An 18,053-nucleotide genomic window follows, 5' to 3' on the forward strand; every position below is an offset into this window, starting at 1 on the left:
GCAACACAGGTTACTCCAGAGGCACCTGCACACCCATGTTTATTGCAGCACTATTCACAATAGCCAAGTTGCCAAGTTATGGAAACAACCAAGATGCCCCACTACTGATGAATGGATAATTACACTTTAAAGGAAAATGAACTTGTTCATATTTTTGGTAGTGCTTAATAGAGTATTCAAGACTAAGGCATAGTACCAGTTGTCTCTCCTTCTAAGTGGATAAGCCAGGTCCTCTTGTCTTTTCTTCCTGTTTGAATTGAGGAACAGGATATACCCAGGTTTTGTGGGACATTTTAAGAAAAGAGGCATACTGCTTTTTTCCAGGTGGAGGGATGGTAACCGTTGTGGAGACCCAATAACAGTACCTTGTTATCCATAGTGTTATTTAACCTAGTTTCAAAATCCCCTAATTGATGTTTCTTAGGTGCAAGGAAGACATTCTAAACATTTAAGAAATGAATAGAATTTTTTTTTTTGTAGAAAGCAACTTATTTGAGGATATCACTTTAAAATGAAACTATGGGAAATATAAGAATAATCAAAAGGTGTCAACTCATTTTAAACAACCTGAAACCACATTTGTAATACAGAAGCCAATCTGAAAAGTCATGAAGAAATTTGAAAACAGAATGTGGTTTTTAAAACATTTTAAAAGCATACTCATTTTTGTTTCGTTGTGAATTTACTGCAGTGTTATAGGTACTTTCCATATCTTGTACCCAGAATGAATGTTTTGTAGATAGTGTGCTCCATGTTTTGAAACACTGAAGGAAAGCCACGTGTATACAGACTTCTCTTCATGCTTCTGTGTCTTAATAAAGCTGAGGATCACTATCTCTTTTCAGTAGTTCTAATGATTAGAATTTTATTTGAATGCATAGAAAATGTGATCCTAAAATCAATTCCTGAGAAGGTTAAACAACTCTCAGCTTTAAAATGTTCCTGTTCTAGTAAGAGATTAAAGTAGTGTTTGCGGCTGCAGTCAGCAGCTGCAGCCACTTGTTCTCCTTTAGCACTGGCTAAGGACTGGTAGTGGACAGATTGGACTGAGCACATCGTATGTTTCTCTCTTGGATTTGGTTTGCACTTTGGGTCCCTCATGAGCATTTCAGTTGTTTCTTGCAAAGAAAAGTAAAATTGTGCGAAGGGGAATGGAAAACTCACAAAAATGTATTGAAATGCTCTTACATTTTGGCAAGATGACTGTTTCTGAATTGACGTCTGCCTCTTTGACCAGGGAGACTGGCGGTGAGAAGTTACAACTCCAAAGCGAAGCTGTTTTCTTGTGACCTTTGCGGAGATGCCCAGGGCTGCAGTCCTTGTGAGAAGACTTCAGGGTCTCTTCGTCACTCCCCAGTCCTCTTCATTTTCTATTTCATGCTTCTATGTTCATTGCAACATTGGCTGTGATTTATTTTTTACAGACTTTATGTAAAACTAACATTTCTAAAACAATCACGTGATTGTTTTCTTTTCATAATTGAATATTGCCTTTGACTATTTTGAAGAAATTTTTTTTCTTTCAATGGGACTCATTGCAGGGGGCAGGGATATTCCTAGAAGGTTGTGTTGCATTGATCTCTTCACCTGACTTTTGTGTGGAAGAAAATCAGAATGATTGCAGTTGCATGTCTTTACTTCCCCCTCTTGAAATCTTTTAGAATTTTTTGGGGGGAGAATTTTTTTCTCCAGAATGAAAGTATTAGATTATTCTTCTCATTTTGTTAAATCATGAGCATAGGAAGTTTGCTTTAGTATTAATGATGGATTTACCTGGGGGATAGTGGGAGGAGCTTGTTCCCTTCTTTCCCACCTCCAATCCAACCCTGCTGCGGGTTCCCACCCCATGGTCTCTGTAGAGCTTTCCTAACTGGATATTACTTCTTTATTTTTGTAGAATGTTGGTGGTAAATTTTTTAAAGTTCAATTGTCTTTTCCACTCTAGCTCCGACCACATGCCCAGAAGTTACCCTTCCTCTCTTTTTCTTCTGGAGAGAATGAGGGGGGTGATGTGTTTTCCTGTGTTGTGCTGACTCATTCAGAGAGTGAGGACACATTGGTAACTGTCTTCAGGGTTAATAGGCGCCCTCTCCCTCTCATGTCCTCAGCCCCACGCACCACCTCTGCTTCAGGGTGAGAGTGCTCCGTGTGCCTTTTGTGACTTGGCTCAAAAGAGCCTAGGCCTGGAGACACAAGGTCACAAGAAAGACTGTATAAGTTGCAGTCCTCTCTGTGGTCTGGGAAAGAAGGTGGGGCTGGCAGGGCATAAAGAGTCTTGGCATGATTGCTGACCTGAAGTGTGGTAGTGTTGGTAAGGGGTCCTGCAGAACATCTTCTAGGCTCAGGGGTCTGAGCCTCAGACGGCCAACTGTCTGACATCTGATGCTTACTGTGAATCTTAAGAAGATTCCTAAATTTTGAGCCCTCAGATCATTGGTTATCTTTATTTTGTAGGGTAATATTCATTTATCTGGGTGAGAATTTTAAAAGAAAAATTCTTTTCCAGTTCTTTTCCTCTTGTTCTTCCTTTTTCCTTTTCTTCCTTCCTTCCTGGGTATATTGAAATAGTTTATATATGTTAAGAATTAAGGATTTAAAAACTAAATCCAAGAAGTGGTTTAAGTTTGCTCCTTAACTCCACGGTTTTATTCTCAAGTGTACATGGAAAACTAATTGCCAAGGGTTCCAAAGAGTTTGCTTTATAGTATTTTTAGTTATTTAAAAATAATCAAAGGCAAAGTATATAAATACATTATTTACAGTTAATTTTAGGAGTAATGCTTTTATTTCATTAGTTTTAAGAAATTATAGTGGAGTGGACATTCATGTATTGCTTATGGATACTTTGGATACCAAGGGAGAAATGATCAACAGCCAGTATTTTAATGCTTGCATCTTAGAGTTAGAACATAGATCCTCAGACTGTGATATATGAGGAGACTGGTTAGATATCAAATGAACAAATTTTTATATTTATATTTTCAAATGAAGAAAAGTTCTTGATCTTTTACACCTTAGAAACAGTCTATTCTAAAAAAGGCACGTTTTGTGTTTGGGTCTCCCTGTGATGAAGTCTTGGCTTTCATACTCTTTTTTTTCCTTTAGAGATGAACTCATACTGAAGTTGGAGGAGAGTGTTGGCAAAGGATGTCCTCTCTTGTCCTGCCCAGGGAACCTTGTAATGACTGTCAGTACCTTATATTCTGCAGTGAATAATTTATACTGATTGTTTACCTCTGTATATTAGGAAACAGTAGAAAGAAAAGGCTACTGGAAGACAGATCGTTTTAGATTTGAAAGAAAAATCCTTAAGTGAAATCTCCTTCATTTAAAAGCTAGAATCTGGCCTGGGGACGTGGCTCAGTGGTAGAGCTTATGCTACATGCTCATTGAGACCCTGGGTTTGATCTCTGATGCCCAGCACTGGTAACAAATAAACTACCACTAGAATTTAAATACGTTTTTGTAAAGTACTTTAGATTTCCAGGTTAAAAGTTACCTGCAATTCATCTCATTTTATTAAGAGTGAGGATGAGGCAGAGGAGGAGAGGGGTTGGTTATCACCGCCTCATGCTGCACACATGCTGCACCTCATGCTGCACACAGGCTTCATATTTCAGAGAACTTGCTCTGCTACAAGCAGTGGGCTTGGACTGGAAGTGATCAAAAGGCCACAGGCATAAGGAGAAAAAGTACATGTAGTAGTAATAATGCTACAGATATTTTCTTCACATGCTATGAGTAGTAATATTAAAAACCTCATTTAACCTTTAAGTTTGCTTATGTGGAAGCTCATCCATTGAGAAGACTGTCAGCCCCACTCACTGTTATGAACTAATTTAAAGTCTAGCCCTTCTTTTTCAGTGCCATGAGGCTTAAGACACCAGCATATCTCACTTCTATTTTTCACTGGCCCATAGTTCCAGAGACTTCATCTTGGGAATAACCAGTAGCTAGAAAATTCTAGGACAGAGCAACACTTTAGTACTTGGATTCTCCATCTTATTATTCTTAGTTACAGTTTTAAAAAAGAAATGAAAGCATATTAAAAGGTGCCCAGTCGATGAAATGCCTCCTTTGATGGTGCTGTCCCACAGCACTTTTCTTTTAAAATATTTTAGAAGTAGTGTTATTGGTTTAGTGCTGTAGTTATGGTGTAATGCAGGCAGCATTGTGATCATATAGGATGCAGATATACAGCTATTACCCAGCAGTTTGTTAACTTATCTATGCGATGCCGTATCCTACAGGGGCAGTTTTCAGAATTATAGGCATAACTCTCCCTGCTCCTACTGTTTGGAACCTGAATATAATGGGGTTTTTTAAAAGTCATATTTAGTCTCTTATACTAAGTATAGTTATAAATAGTCTGGTAATGTAATGTTAATCATCTTTATTTTGAAATAATTTAATTATTTCTTTTGACATTTCTGGCCATCCCATGATGTTTAAAAAATTGGAGCTATGACTTTTTGCCATTTTTTAAATTAAAAAAAAGCCATTATATTAACCTCTAGCATATAATCTGGAGTTCTTTGTAACATTCCCTTTTAATTTGTTTTATTGAACTATTGAACACTCGTTTCTATAAAATACGTTGTAAATACCTCCTTGGCAATATTTCTCAGCCTAAGGGTGGTCATTATTTTGAGTCTGCTAAGTGGCTGGCATGGGTCAAGGTACTGTCATGTGTTCTTGGGTGCATCATTTCTTGCATGGTGTAAATTTACGACACTTACAGTAAGTGGACTCACTGTTAGACGTGCTTCAGAGCCTTTCACAGTCTCAGTGGGCTCTTCTGTTAGGCGGCAGAAGGTCACGTTCCTCATTTTCCTTTGTTCTCAAACTCCACTAAGGCACAGCACTTTTAAGAAGTTAAAAGTTTCTTGTCATTTTTTCAATGATATTTATGTTACTATTAAATATATTAAGTTACATTGAGAGTAGTTTGAGGTGATTCTTACTCTACTTTGAACAAAGGACCATTATTCTGTTTCAAGAAACTAAGCAGTAAATACAACGTTTTAATTAAGTATATATCAAGGAGAATAGGCTTGTTTTGAAACTATTTCTAGGCAGTGAGTTCTGTTTTCTTGTGCCTCATCAAAAGATAATGCCACATTATTTCTTTCCATAAAATGCATTGCATTTTCATTTAAATTTAACACAGAAAAACATTTCCTAGGTGGGTTCCATGGTTCTCTCTTCCAAGGACATTTACAGAGAGTCTGTGTGTGTCTGTAGTAGGGATGATTTTTTATGTGTATTGCTATATTTAGAATCTTCCCATCTCATTTTCACGGGGCCAAGATTTACCACTCTTCTGCACAGCATATCAAATTGTAGAGGGCAGCATGCATTTAATTCTTAGATTTTTAGTATTTATCTTTGATAGCTTCAATGGAGTGTGATTTGATTTTGATCCTTCAAGCCTTTATGTTTTGGACTTTTAGTAGGTTACAATTGACATGGTGAGAGCAAGTCACTTTTGTATACAGTAAGCTTTATAAAGTCTCATTTATAAGCCCCCTATTTTGAGAAGATGTTTTGCATATAAGAAGAGTACTGTTGAAATAAAACGTTATTTTTTTTAAGAACAAAAACTTTACATATCGATTGAGGTGATTCTAAAAGTTTTATTTTAAATGTTAGAATTTATTTAAATGTTATGTTATTGTTAATTGTACTGTACTCAATAGGAAATCATGGTTTACCAATAAAAATTGAAAGTTCCTATCTATTTATTATCTGGGTTCTTTTTATTTTAGCTTCAAGTGTGTTTGTAGCACACCTCCTTTATCTAAGTCTGTTTAATTATGAGAAATGGGATGTTTGAGGTCTTTTAAAGCATGCATTAAAAAAAATATATGTTGCAAGATGTTGACATGTGCGGTTTAAGAAATTTGGTCATACAACCTCTCACCTTTATTTTCATTCTTTGTTTTAGTGCTGTGTGGGGTCTATGGAGAGGTGAGTGATACACACACACACACACACACACACACACACACACACGCACACACACACATAGAAATTGATGTTAGATGAGCACTCACTCTACTTATGGCAACTATATAGAATACAGGGTTTGTGCCCACAGAGAAGCATGGACTATCACATCCAAAGTGTGACACTTCAGGTACAGTTTCTTGATTACCGCTATTGTTGTCCAATGTTTCTTTCTTTCTTTTTTTGGTGGCACTGGGGTTTGAACTTAGGCCCTCACACTTGCTAGGCAGATGCTCTTATTGCTTGACCTACTCCACCAGACCTTTTTTGTGATGGTTTTTTGAGGTAGGGTCTTGTGAACTATTTGCCCCAGGCTGGTTTCGAACTGTGATCCTCCTGATCTCTGCCTCCTGAATAGCTAGAATTACAGGTGTGAGCCATTGGCACCCGACTTGATGTTTATTGCCACAAAATTTCTGGATCTCTGTGAAGCATTAAGGATAGCATAGTGTTTCTCAAGTCGTGATTTTGTAGTTGGGTGACAATGTTTGGCGGTAGTTTTGATTCTCACAACGGGAGGTAATTCTGTTGGCATCAAGGGGGTAGAAACCAAGGATGCTGGTAAACATCCTGGAATGCATGAGACAGCTGCCTACAACAAAGAATTATTTGGCCCAAAATATCAAAGGTTTGAGAAACCATGTAGACAAGTGTCGCTGGGCACTTCTTGTTTACCTAGTATTTCAAATGATTAATTTATTCCTCTTTACTGCTATGGTTTGAATGTGGTTTGTGCCCGCCCAAACTCATGCTGATGCTTAATTTCTCAGTGCAAGTGCTGTTGAGAAGCGAGACCTTTAAGGGATGATTTGGTCATGAGGTTCCATCTTCATGAAGGGATTAATGCAGTTCCTATGGGAGTGGGTTGGTTAATACAAGAGCAGGTTGATATAAAGCAGGTCAGCTTCTTTGTCCCCTCCCTCTCTTCTGCATGTACCTTCTGTATTGCCTTGTGACTCTACAGAGTTCCCTACCACTCAGAGGGACCTCATCAAATGCAGCCACCTGGTTTTGTTCTTCTCAGCCTTTAGAACCATGAGCCAAATAAACCTTCACTTTTGAAATGACACAGTCTCAGGAATAGCCACAGAGAAGGTATTAAGATATTTATACAATGGAGTCACTAGAATCACTGGACTGATATTTAGATTAACAAATCTATATTCCACATCAAGGAAATGTAGCTTAGAGGCTGGGAAAAAGATACAGTAATTATTTTTTGAAAATGTCCATAATGGTTATTTGTAAACTTGACAGACCATCGAACTCTGCCAATGAGCTTGACTTCACAAAAAATCCTGGCCTAACTTAATAGAAATCCTAGTTCAGAAATTGAAGTTTTGATTCTGAATTGTTAAGCAAACAGGTGATCCTGATGACTGTTTCAGTTTGGGAACTGGAATATATGATGAGTTCTCCAGACATCATTGGCCTGGGTGTGAAATGTGATGCTGAAAATACATCACCCCTGCATCCTCAGTGATTTCCCAGCCATTTCCTGGAGGCTCCAGGAATGTTTAATGCTCTCCTAAAAGATCCTGAGAGCTGTCACGTGAGATCCTCGTTTTCTTTCCTATCTGGACCACTTTATTAATGTCCAATACAACAGAGACCGACCCTTCCCTTCTTCTACCCAACCTCTTCTCCTCTTTCTTAGTTTTGGAATTCTGAATTCATTTGGAGTGGCAGCTTTATTTCCCAGCTTCTTTTTTTTTGAAATATGCTCCCTTTTACTCTAGCAAAGGTCTATTTAAAACAAAAATTTCCCAGCTTCTTTTGCCGCTAAGTGGTATCTCAGACTATATTCTATCCAGTGGGATATCAGCAGAAATGCAAGTGACACTTTTAAGAAGTATCTTAAGAGGAAGGGGAAAAGGCCTTTTTTCTTTCCTTTCCTATCTTTTTCTTTTTCTTTTCTTTTCCCTTCTCTCCTGCCCTCTTTTCCCTTCCTCTCCTTTTCTCTTTCTTTCATGTATCTTTTGCTTCATCCTGCTGCCTGGATTGTGGATGACTACTTGGAGGTTTGTCAGCCTTTTAGTCCATCAGGAGGGAAACCAAACTTAAGGATTGTCAGCTGGAGAACCTGAAGGAGCTGGGTCCCTATCATGATGGAGCTACCCTCAACCACCTGCCTTCGGATTTCTTTTACTATAGAGAAATTCTGTCTTGTTTAAGATAGAATAGTCTGGTGGGCAGGCTCTGTTCACTCCAGTGTAGATTCCCTCCTTGACTGTGGCTGTGACCTATGACTTTGTTCTAGCCAATAGGATATGACAAAGGTGGCAGAGTGCACGTTATATTGTAGAACTCCTTTTGCTGGCGACTCTTCCTCCTTTTCTGACTGTGAAGACGTTAGCTGCCTTGTTATGGGCTGCCTATGCTAGGAGGCCAATGTGTTGAGAAACTGGGAGCAGCTTGTAGGAGCCTCTAGCCGACAACCAGCAGGAAAGAAACCCTACAGCTGTAAGAAGTGAGTTCTGCCCAGAAAAGTGGATCCTTTTCCTCTGAACCTTAGATAAGACTGTAGCCTTAGCTAGCCCTAATTTTACCTGTGTGAGACCCTAAACAGAGACCCCAGCAAAGTACTCTGGCTCTTGACTCATAGAAACAGTGAAAGAATAAATAGAAAACTAATACATGAGTTAAAAAAACTTAGAGGCTGTTTGTGGTGGTGGCTCATACTTATAATCCTCATTACTCAGGAGCTGGAGATGGGGAGGATCATGGTTCAAGGCCAACACTGGAAAAATGTTTGTGAGACCCCCACATCTGAACTATTGGCTGGATGTAGTGATGCTCCTCTGTCATCCCAGCTACTCAGGAAAGCATAAATAGGAGGATCACTGTCCAGGTTGACCTGGACGTAAAGCAAGACCCTAATGGAGACTGTCTTTTTTTCCTTTTGCAGTACAAGGGCTTGAACTCAGGACCTGTGCTTGCTACCACTTTTGAGCCACACCCCCCAGCCGTTTTGGCTTTTAGTTATTTTTCAGATAGGATCTCCTGCTTTTTGACCAGCATGGCTTCAGACCACAATCTTCCTACTTCTGCCCCCCACCACATGTAGCTGGGATTACAGTGTGCACCACTGTACCCAGCCTGGAAAATGTTCTTTAACTTTTACTTGCAGTCTCTGTCTCTTTCTTCTAGTATCTCTCTCTTCTCACTCTCTGTCTTGCTTTCTCTCTCTCCCCATCTCTCATCTCTCTCATTTTCTCTTCTGGCTCAGATGAGGTCTAAGAGGCTGGGAGGATTTTCCCCTAAATATTCCCAGATTCGCTTTCTCTTAATTTACTCCACCCCAAAGGAGACAGAGTGCTTTTCTGCATTGTCACATTAGGAAGAGTTGATGGTAATGGTGGGCTCACCTCCCCCTTCTCCATGTTGGGATCCATCCCAACATGCTTCTTGGCTCCTATGTGCTGACCGAGATCCTGCCTAGGCCCTGAGCTGTCTGGGATGATTGAGGAAGTCTAGCCAGGAATGGGCTGCTGATCCACAATTCTCACACTACACTGTGTTCTCTAATTCAGCCTTCATCAGGAATAAATATTTGAGCTCCTTCTCAAATATTGTATAACAGGTGAGTGAGGGATGGTATTTATTTCACTTTCTCATGGATCTGTCACCTTAACAAGAGCATGATCTTAGACAAGCTTTGCAATGTCTGTTACATTCCAGATGATTAATAAATTTTGGTTGTACTCTGTGTGCTTGTATGTATCAGGATATATTTCAGGGTTTGGGCACATGTATATAACTTTGAGCAGGGAGCAAAGAAACTCTTACTCTCCAGTTGAGTTGTTGCCTCTGTGTGGGTCCTTTGGATGCCTGTGGCCTGATCTGACATTATTTCTAATGTTCCCATGGACCTGAGGAGGTGTCTGGATTGGGCTCGATGAATATTCTTCTCCCTGCTACTGTCTGTGTCATCATTCCTATGAAGGTGAATGTACAAATGGGACCTTGAAGAAAGCTCAACTAACAATTTATTCAAGGTCACTGGTGATAACTCCAGAAATAGGAATATTGTATCCCTGACTCTTGCTGTACTTACATTATCCTTTCAGATTGTTCAGGAAGAGAAACCCTCAACTGCCCAGAATTTTGCACTGTCCATGCAAGTACATTTTCCTGATAGCAGAAAAATTTGTGGGTGGATTCTTGCTGCTTTCTTTAGGCCATACTTCTGTCTTCCCCTTCAACCCTGTATTTTATATTTGTTCTCTGTTCTAAAATCCTCACCTTTCCTACTTTCCTGTCAGTCACTTTCTTTCAGAAATCAGCAAATCTCAAGTCTCCTCTTTTGTCTTAAGCTTTCTCTTCCTCTCACATGAGCTAAGGATGGATCTGAGCTTTCTCCCTCTGATTGTTTTGCTACTAGGACATATCTCTAGGGTGAAGAAATAATGAAGGAACTTAGGATGATTCTTTACTCTGATTGGTATTTGACTTTCATTCCATTTTATGATATTCCAAATATCTAAAAATCAGATAGCTACATGAGTTTAGGATGAGGGAGACATCAGCTAGCAGCACTCGTGAAACAGACTTGATGGTTCAGGAAAGTACAAGTCACTGACAAGAGAACAAATGTCTCCAGTCTCTAGAAAAGTTCTAGGATAGCCAGACTATTTCAAGGGATTAGGCCTGGTTACTAATGTCACAATTTAAGAAAGTAGACCAACAGGAGTCCTTATGAGGTAGAATGTCTATAATGGCATCAGATGGACAGATCAAAGGATGTGCAACACTCAGCTGATGAAATAGACAACATGGACTCTTTTAACACTTGTCTTTGCATATCAAATAGCTGAATGACTACAGTTGCAGAATTAGTATAGTGGGTAGATGTTGACTTAACATTTGGAGGAACCAAATAGAACATCCTTATTTCAGAAGGTGGTGGGTACATGGTCCCTGTTGTTGATTAGCAGAGGCTGATGATAATGAGTGACTGGTACTTCTAAAAATGGTACAAGATCCATTACTTTTTTTTGCACTGAGTATTGAAAATGATGGACTTTAAGTCGTTTTCCAGTTTAGCTCTTATGAAAGGTTGAATAGTGTCCTTTCCAAAAGGATTCTTTGAAGCCCTAACTCCTAGTACTTCAGAATGTGGCCATATTTGGAAATAGGGTCATTGAACATGTAATTTGTTAAGATGAGGTTATAATGGTGTAGAGTGGCCTCCTAATCCAATATGACTAGGATTCTTAAAAGATTATTAAGAGATGATCATGTCAAGACAGATATGCCATGTGAACACCATGTAATGATGAAAGCAAAGCTTGGAGTTATGCAGCTACAAGCTAAGGAGTGCTTAAGATTGCCAGCAAACTACCAGAAGTTAGGGGGAGGTGATGCAGACGCTCCTTATGGGGTTCAGAGGGTGAGTGCACCGCTGACACCTTAATGCTGTCTCTAGGGTTGAGATGAGAAGTTTCTGTGGTTTCAAACCAACCCAGTTCATGGTTCTTTGTTACAGCAGTAAGAGGAAACTGATATCTACTATTCTAATTATGCCAGTGATACTAAGACTTGTACCTTGCACAATTCATACAACTTTTTTTTTAATGGCAGTGGTACTGGGTGTTAAACTCAAGGCCTGTGCTTGCTAGGCTGGTGCTCTACCACATAAGCCCTGCCCCCAGTCCTTTTTGCTTAGTTATTGCTTGAATAGGGTCTCACATTTATGTCTGGGTCAGCCTAGACTGCAATACTCCTATTTATGCTTCCTACATAGCTGGGATAACAGTCATGTGCCATTGTGCCCAGTTATTGGTTGAGATGGGGGTCCCCATCTCAGTTTTTGCCCAGGCTGGCCTCCAACTGCAATCCTCCTGATCTCCACTTCCTGAGTAGCTGAGACTACAGTTGTGAACCACCACACCCAACTTCTACAACTTCTTAAGAGCAAACTCTGGGGAGTCAGATAGATTTTCTCTGGAGTTGCAGATGAACTCGGTTAGAAATGACTGTCTAGGGGTTCTGCCAGAGATTTGGAGGCCACTTCTGGATCCAATGGAGATAAGAGCTGAAATCAGATGTGGATGTTTGCAAGGGTAAGGCAGGGCCAGATGAGCTGGGACTTTGTCACTCTTGATTTAGGGTCTGTGCTGTGCAGTTTAGCAATTAATTATATTAATTGCCTTGCTGTGAACTAATTGTTTTTATTGGTGTTGGTTTTGAATCACTCACCATAATGTAATTCTACACTTTTGGAATTTTCTACTCTATACCACAAGCTTTCTTTTTCCTGTATATATTTATGAATATTTATATGATAAATGCTATCTGTCTGATGTGCCCTATGCACACTGTGGACTCTCAGTTGTAGAACTGACAAGTAATATTATAACATATAACAGATTATAACATATCAATAACAATGCTATGCATTAAAGTCCTGTCATCCCAAACAAGTGCAAGCAGATGACTTTTCTTCTTTAAGGTTTTGATTTCTTAGTTTTCATGCCCCCCCCACTCCCTGCAAATTACATTTTTTGTTTTCTTGGGAATTGTTTGACAGATACTGAAGAATAAGAAATTATTTAGGAATATAAGATAATTTCATAAACTGACAGGTAAAATTTGCTTTGAAGGATTTGATTTTTCTTACTGGTTTTAAAGAAGCACACTGGAAAGGATTTTTTTTTCCTTTTCTCAGGAAATTCAAAGTGTTTCCATTGTTTCTTGTGGTAGCTTCTGAGTGTTCCATGTTTAAAATGTTCTACCCTTAAAATTTCCTCTTTTCTTCCTTCATCTTTATATGCCAGACACATGAGAATCCCATTCATGGAGGGCAGGGATGGCACTTTGTTCAGTTTTTAGATTTTAGCATCTAAGTTTGGCCTGTTTTAGATCCTCATTACAGAGGATACCAAATTTTGAATTTTTTTGGAATGAGTGAAGCAAGCATTATTTATTTTCTAGGTCTGTTGTCTGATTCCCTTCACATTTGTTTAGATGCTAAGTATAAGGAATAATACCATATTACATCTGCATTCAGTCTCTCAGAGCACCTAACATTACCTTCAACCCTGGAAGTTTAGAAATATTTAACCGAATAATAGAATTTGAGGTATCTGCAATTAACAATCTTCCTCACATGAATAGAGAAAAGACTCAGGAATATGGACAGAGGAAGTTAAAGGGAGAAAAGAGTGGAAAAAAAGAAACTCAGATGAGAGAAAAATAAGGAATAGTTCTAAGTTTAAATTGTTAAATTTCAGTTATGAGGATTAGACAGGAATTTGAAATGCTTCCCAAACACTAACAATATTTCAGTCCTGTGTTTTAAGTGCTCAATAAAAAGTTAAGCTTTATTTAAAAAGTCATAAACAGTTGTTGCTCTGTGTGTTCTTATTAAACCACCCAGTTTCTTGCTGTCCCTGTCTAAGTCTGTAAGAATAAGATTTCAGTTCTTTTAACTATTTTCAGTAATTAATGTAGTAGTTATTAATTACTAAATATGCTTTGGGGATATTATACAATTGTGAAATAAGGGATATTATAAAAGAATAGTGGTTAGGACTTTTTGTTAGCAGAATTGTAGAAAAATCCTAATGCTTTTGCATATTAAAAATTCTGTATCTCTCTCAGTTATGACTTTATCTCTTCTCCTTTCTTACCTAAAGTTGAAAGATTTTTCTGTATTTATTATCTATATTTCCTTTCCTCTTACCCACCTTAAACCACTAAAACCCGGGCTTATATTACAGATGAGTCTCTAAATAAGGGGATCACCTCTTTTTATTCTGCTCTACTAGATACCATCCTTCCTTCTCTTCTTGACATCTTTTTGTTTGTTTTGAGACAGGGTCTTGCCATGTAGACCAGGCTGGTCTTGAGTTTATGATCCCACTGCCTCAGCCTTCCACGTGCTGGGATTGCAGGCATGCCCTGCAATGCCTGGCTTTCTTCTTGACATCTTGTGGTGCTCGCATCAAACCTGAGCCTCACACATGCTAGGTAAGCCCTCTACCCCTCTGTTACATCCCCAAATCCTTTTCTTGACAGCTTAATAGCATTGACACTCTTAATCATTCTTCTTGAATCTTCTTTTTCTCTTCCTGCACACTCTCCCATCTGCAGGGACATTTTCTCAGTTTCCTCTGCATTCTCATTTCCCGTTCTATATTTTTAGATGTAGACTTTGGAGATTTGGGAGTTAGACTAGGAATAGATCAGATGTAGGAAGTAAGGAAAAGAGAGAAACCAAAAAGCCAGGTCTCAGCATCCAGGTGGTGGGGTCAAGGCATTTACCAAGCTGGGGAAGAGACCAGAGAAGGAGAAAGTGTGTGTATGTGTTTACCAAGGATATTCTATTTTAGGTCACACTCATCTCATTTGATTCCCAGGGAAGAGGAACAGCAGATAATTATGACCCTCAAGCAATCGTCTAATGTAGATAATAACAACATATTACATAATTATTCTTATAGAATGCTCTACCTCTATTTTTGTTCTTTTTTAAGTTAGAGGATTTTAAACATTATTGAGGAATTTAGAAAAGCCCAGAAGAGTTCATATTGTAAACTCCTTGTGTGGACCAAATTAAATTTTTAAAAAATAATTATAGTATAACCAGAAAATTTAAAATAGTATTCAGAGGCTTGCGTCCCCCACAGTGACTTAACCAGTGCATTATTAAGCTGGGACACAATTAGCATATACAGTTAATGAGACTACAGGCCTGCCTTAGTATTTGTGATCTGTTTTGTGTGCTTTGATTTTTTTTTTTTATAATTCAAGGACATTTTTGTTACCTATATAGAGTTACATAACCACCTTTCTAATCGAGATATGGATTAATTCTCATCACAACCAAGGAGCTCCCTTTGCTGCTTATAGCACACCTTTCCTTCCTTATAGCTGCTTTCCTTCCTAATCCTTGACAACTATTGTCGATTCTCCAGCTAGATAAGTGTAGTCATTTTGAGAATGCTACATAAATGGAACCATGTAGTATGTATCCTTTGGAGATTTTCCTCATTGAGGAAAATGCCCTCAAGGTCACTCAAGTTGTGTGGTATTTGAAGGATTCAATTTTGTTACCTTACTGGAATCCTAGACATGGAGCATACATTGCCTTGCCAACCTGATATAAAATACTCAAATGGAACAACTGAAGGTTATACAATGAGCTATAGTAGGCGTGACATAGGAAGAAGGACTGCAAAGAGGGAAATCCCTAGCTATTCTCAGAAGAAAAAAGTGGGCCTGGGAACAATGCCTAAATGCCCACATTCCCTAGGCGTATTTTACAGGATGACAACAGGGCTACCATAAAAGAAAACAAAGCAAAACAAAACACCATGTTTAATGACAAAGTTTTAAAAAAATTGTAGGATTTGTCATTAATATGGTAATGTGTACCTTGAATTTTAAGAAAAGGATGTGATATTTTGTGTCTTAGGCCACCACAGAGATGCCATTTCGCCCAGGATATTTCTGGGAGTTTTTCAGGGAAAATATTTTGGTAAAATTATAGTGAGATAATACATAATTTTTAAGTACTAAATGATATGAATCCTATCACATGGTAGTATGTGTTCACATGGTAGTATGTGTTCGTAGTAGGGATAAGAGTTACTTCATTAGAAGTAAAATACCAAAATATTCTGCCACCAGGGGGCAGAGAAGGATTAAGGAAAGGACCAAATCGCTGCCAAATTTTAAAATTCCTGTGTACTAAAAACGAAATGATAGCTGAGGGCTTTTTTTTTTTTTTTCTGTGTAAGCAGATAATCTAGTTATTAAAGTACTCTGTTATTACCACAAAACTTTTAGGATGCAATCTTATCTTTGGCATGTAATTCATGCATACTAATTTGTTATTCTTAGAGAGAGAAAAAAAAAAAAAGGCCCAGAGTGGGAATTGCGTTTTGACTTTAAAACATAAGAGATCATTAACCTTTGAACAGTTTAGAAAGAGGTATTATTGCCAAATTCTAGTATCATTCTTCTAGTCTGTTTGGCTAGGGAATGAGTTGTAGCAAGTAAAGTTTGACATAGAATTTGTGGAATTTTAATCTCAGAATCAAAGAGTCTTGATTAATCATCTAACAAGTATTTATTGCTATCTTTGTCAAGTATTTATTTCTATCTTTTTCCATCTACTTTTGTTTTGTGCTTGGAGGATTCCCCTCACCCTCTGTGCTTCTTTTATATTCACAGTTGGAGAAGAATAAACCTAACTGAAAAGATAGCAAGATGGACGCTTGTTAGTGGAGGTTTGGTTGTCTCTCAAGGCCTGTTTTATTGTACATCACAAGACTTCAACAGGTTCTTCTCCATTATGAACTAGCGTATCTGTATAAAAATGTTCTCTGAGAACCCAGAACACTCTCATTCAGGAGGACAGTCTAGAAGCTTTGTAATAGGAAAGTCTATTATTGGGGTTTGACACTATAAAGAAGGGACCTCTCCTCCACAGAGGTTGACCGTCTCTTCTTCCTTTCCTTCAAATGAATACTTGTTTGTTAATGGTTGCCTTGGTGAGGGAGGAAGGGTCCTAAGATGGGGATTTATCTCTCCAAAGGAGACAATCACTACTGGGGCCATTATTTGGGAAAGTTGTGGGTCCTTAGGAAACTGGAAATCAGGAGATGGGAGAGATGTTTTTACATATGTGCTCTTGGTCAGATTATTATTTTTTTTGGTGAAACTGGGGTTTAAACTCAGGGCCTTGCAGTTGCTAGGCAGGCACTCTACCACTTGAGTCACAACCCCAGCTCCTCAGAGGGGCTTAAAATTGCCTCTGACGTACAGATGAAGGCTGGAAGAAGCTGAAGATGAGTGAGTTATCCCTTCCGAACTAGATTATTAATTGCTCACTTTTTTCTCCTTCTGTTTTCTGTTAGGTGTTAACATTTCTAACTTTTTTGGTCCTATTTCAGTAGTACTGAGGGGAATTTAAGAGCTGAAGTTGTAAGGAGTGAGCCAGACCTCCAGGTGAGGCCAATGTGGAAGCACTAGCATTAGTTGATGAGATACTGCAAGTAGAACTTGAATATGAGGTCAAAAAGTTAATGCCAGGGCCACAAGGCCAACCCCTCAGTTCCCATGGGAGCCTTTGTCCATTGCCACTGTGAAGGGTGATGGACTTCTCTTAGACACCCTGACTGGGACATGTGGAATGAGGGGAAAACAGGGATATCTTACACAAAATGCTGCAGAGAGCTCTCCCCTGACAATGTTCTTTCAAGGTCTCTCAGTTACTAGGATGAGAGGGTCAAATACACGATTGATGTGTATATTTATAAATAACTTCAAATCCAATCCCTTGCACAATTGTTTTCAAGTGAGGAAAGCAAGCACAGGGTCAGAAAGGTTAAATGATGTTTCCACGTTACAGGTTCAAGTTGGGGTAGGGGCTAAAACACAGGTTCCCGATCCAAGTTGTTACCATATTGTTATCACAATAGAGATGTTTCTACTTTCTTGGGCAGGTCCTTCTCTGCAATGAGATGAAAGTTTCAAGGTACCAAGAACAGAGAACAGTCTAAAAATAAAAAAGTTTCTACAGATTAGTTTCCACCCAAGAAAGTGCTGAATGATAAACAGCATGGTCATCAGTCTCGTGTTGAAAGTCGGGTTCTCCAAGGATTCTGGAATGCTGGGAGCCCAGCAATCTGTGGGTTCTTCCTCCAACCTACAGCCAAGCCTTGAGGGTATGACAAAGTATATACTTCAGAGGCCTCTGCGTGTGTGTGTGTGTGTGTGTGTGTGTGTGTGACTTTTGTTTTTTTGCTTTTTTCAGAAAGAACTGTTAGACCAGGGTAATGGCAAATCACTACTGTTTTCCTTCATCCAGTACACTGAAGGACAAAGTACTCTCTCTAATTCATTGAAGATGGAATAAGAAGCCAATTTCAAATAAAGGGGCACTGAACTGGAAGTCTGAATGTTCTGCTCCTCCACAGTGTGGTTTTTCCTGGGAAAGGAATACCAAGACACTGATGACAATTGCTTAATAATCACAGATTGTTGACCCTGTGAGAGAAGGAAGTCACTGCATAGCATTGTCAGAGACTTTC

At 38.8% G+C, this 18,053-nt stretch overlaps 1 protein-coding gene across 3 annotated transcripts in view; it reads left to right on the top strand.

The window, feature by feature from the left end:
* Cd109 (CD109 molecule) overlaps positions 1-18,053 on the top strand; it is a 254,922-nt gene that overhangs the window by 218,565 nt on the left and 18,304 nt on the right. For 2 of the 3 annotated variants that reach the window (XM_074079282.1, XM_074079280.1), the window contains one exon: positions 1,238-5,740. The exons of the other annotated variant lie outside the window; for it this stretch is intronic. In XM_074079282.1, coding sequence (XP_073935383.1) covers positions 1,238-1,410 — 173 coding nt within the window. In that variant the 3' untranslated portion in view covers positions 1,411-5,740. Of the gene's footprint in view, positions 1-1,237; positions 5,741-18,053 lie in introns of those variants that run through there. 3 annotated transcript variants of the gene reach the window in all.

Source organism: Castor canadensis, chromosome 1 (assembly GCF_047511655.1).
Source record: "Castor canadensis chromosome 1, mCasCan1.hap1v2, whole genome shotgun sequence".
NCBI classification, from domain to species: domain Eukaryota; kingdom Metazoa; phylum Chordata; class Mammalia; order Rodentia; family Castoridae; genus Castor; species Castor canadensis.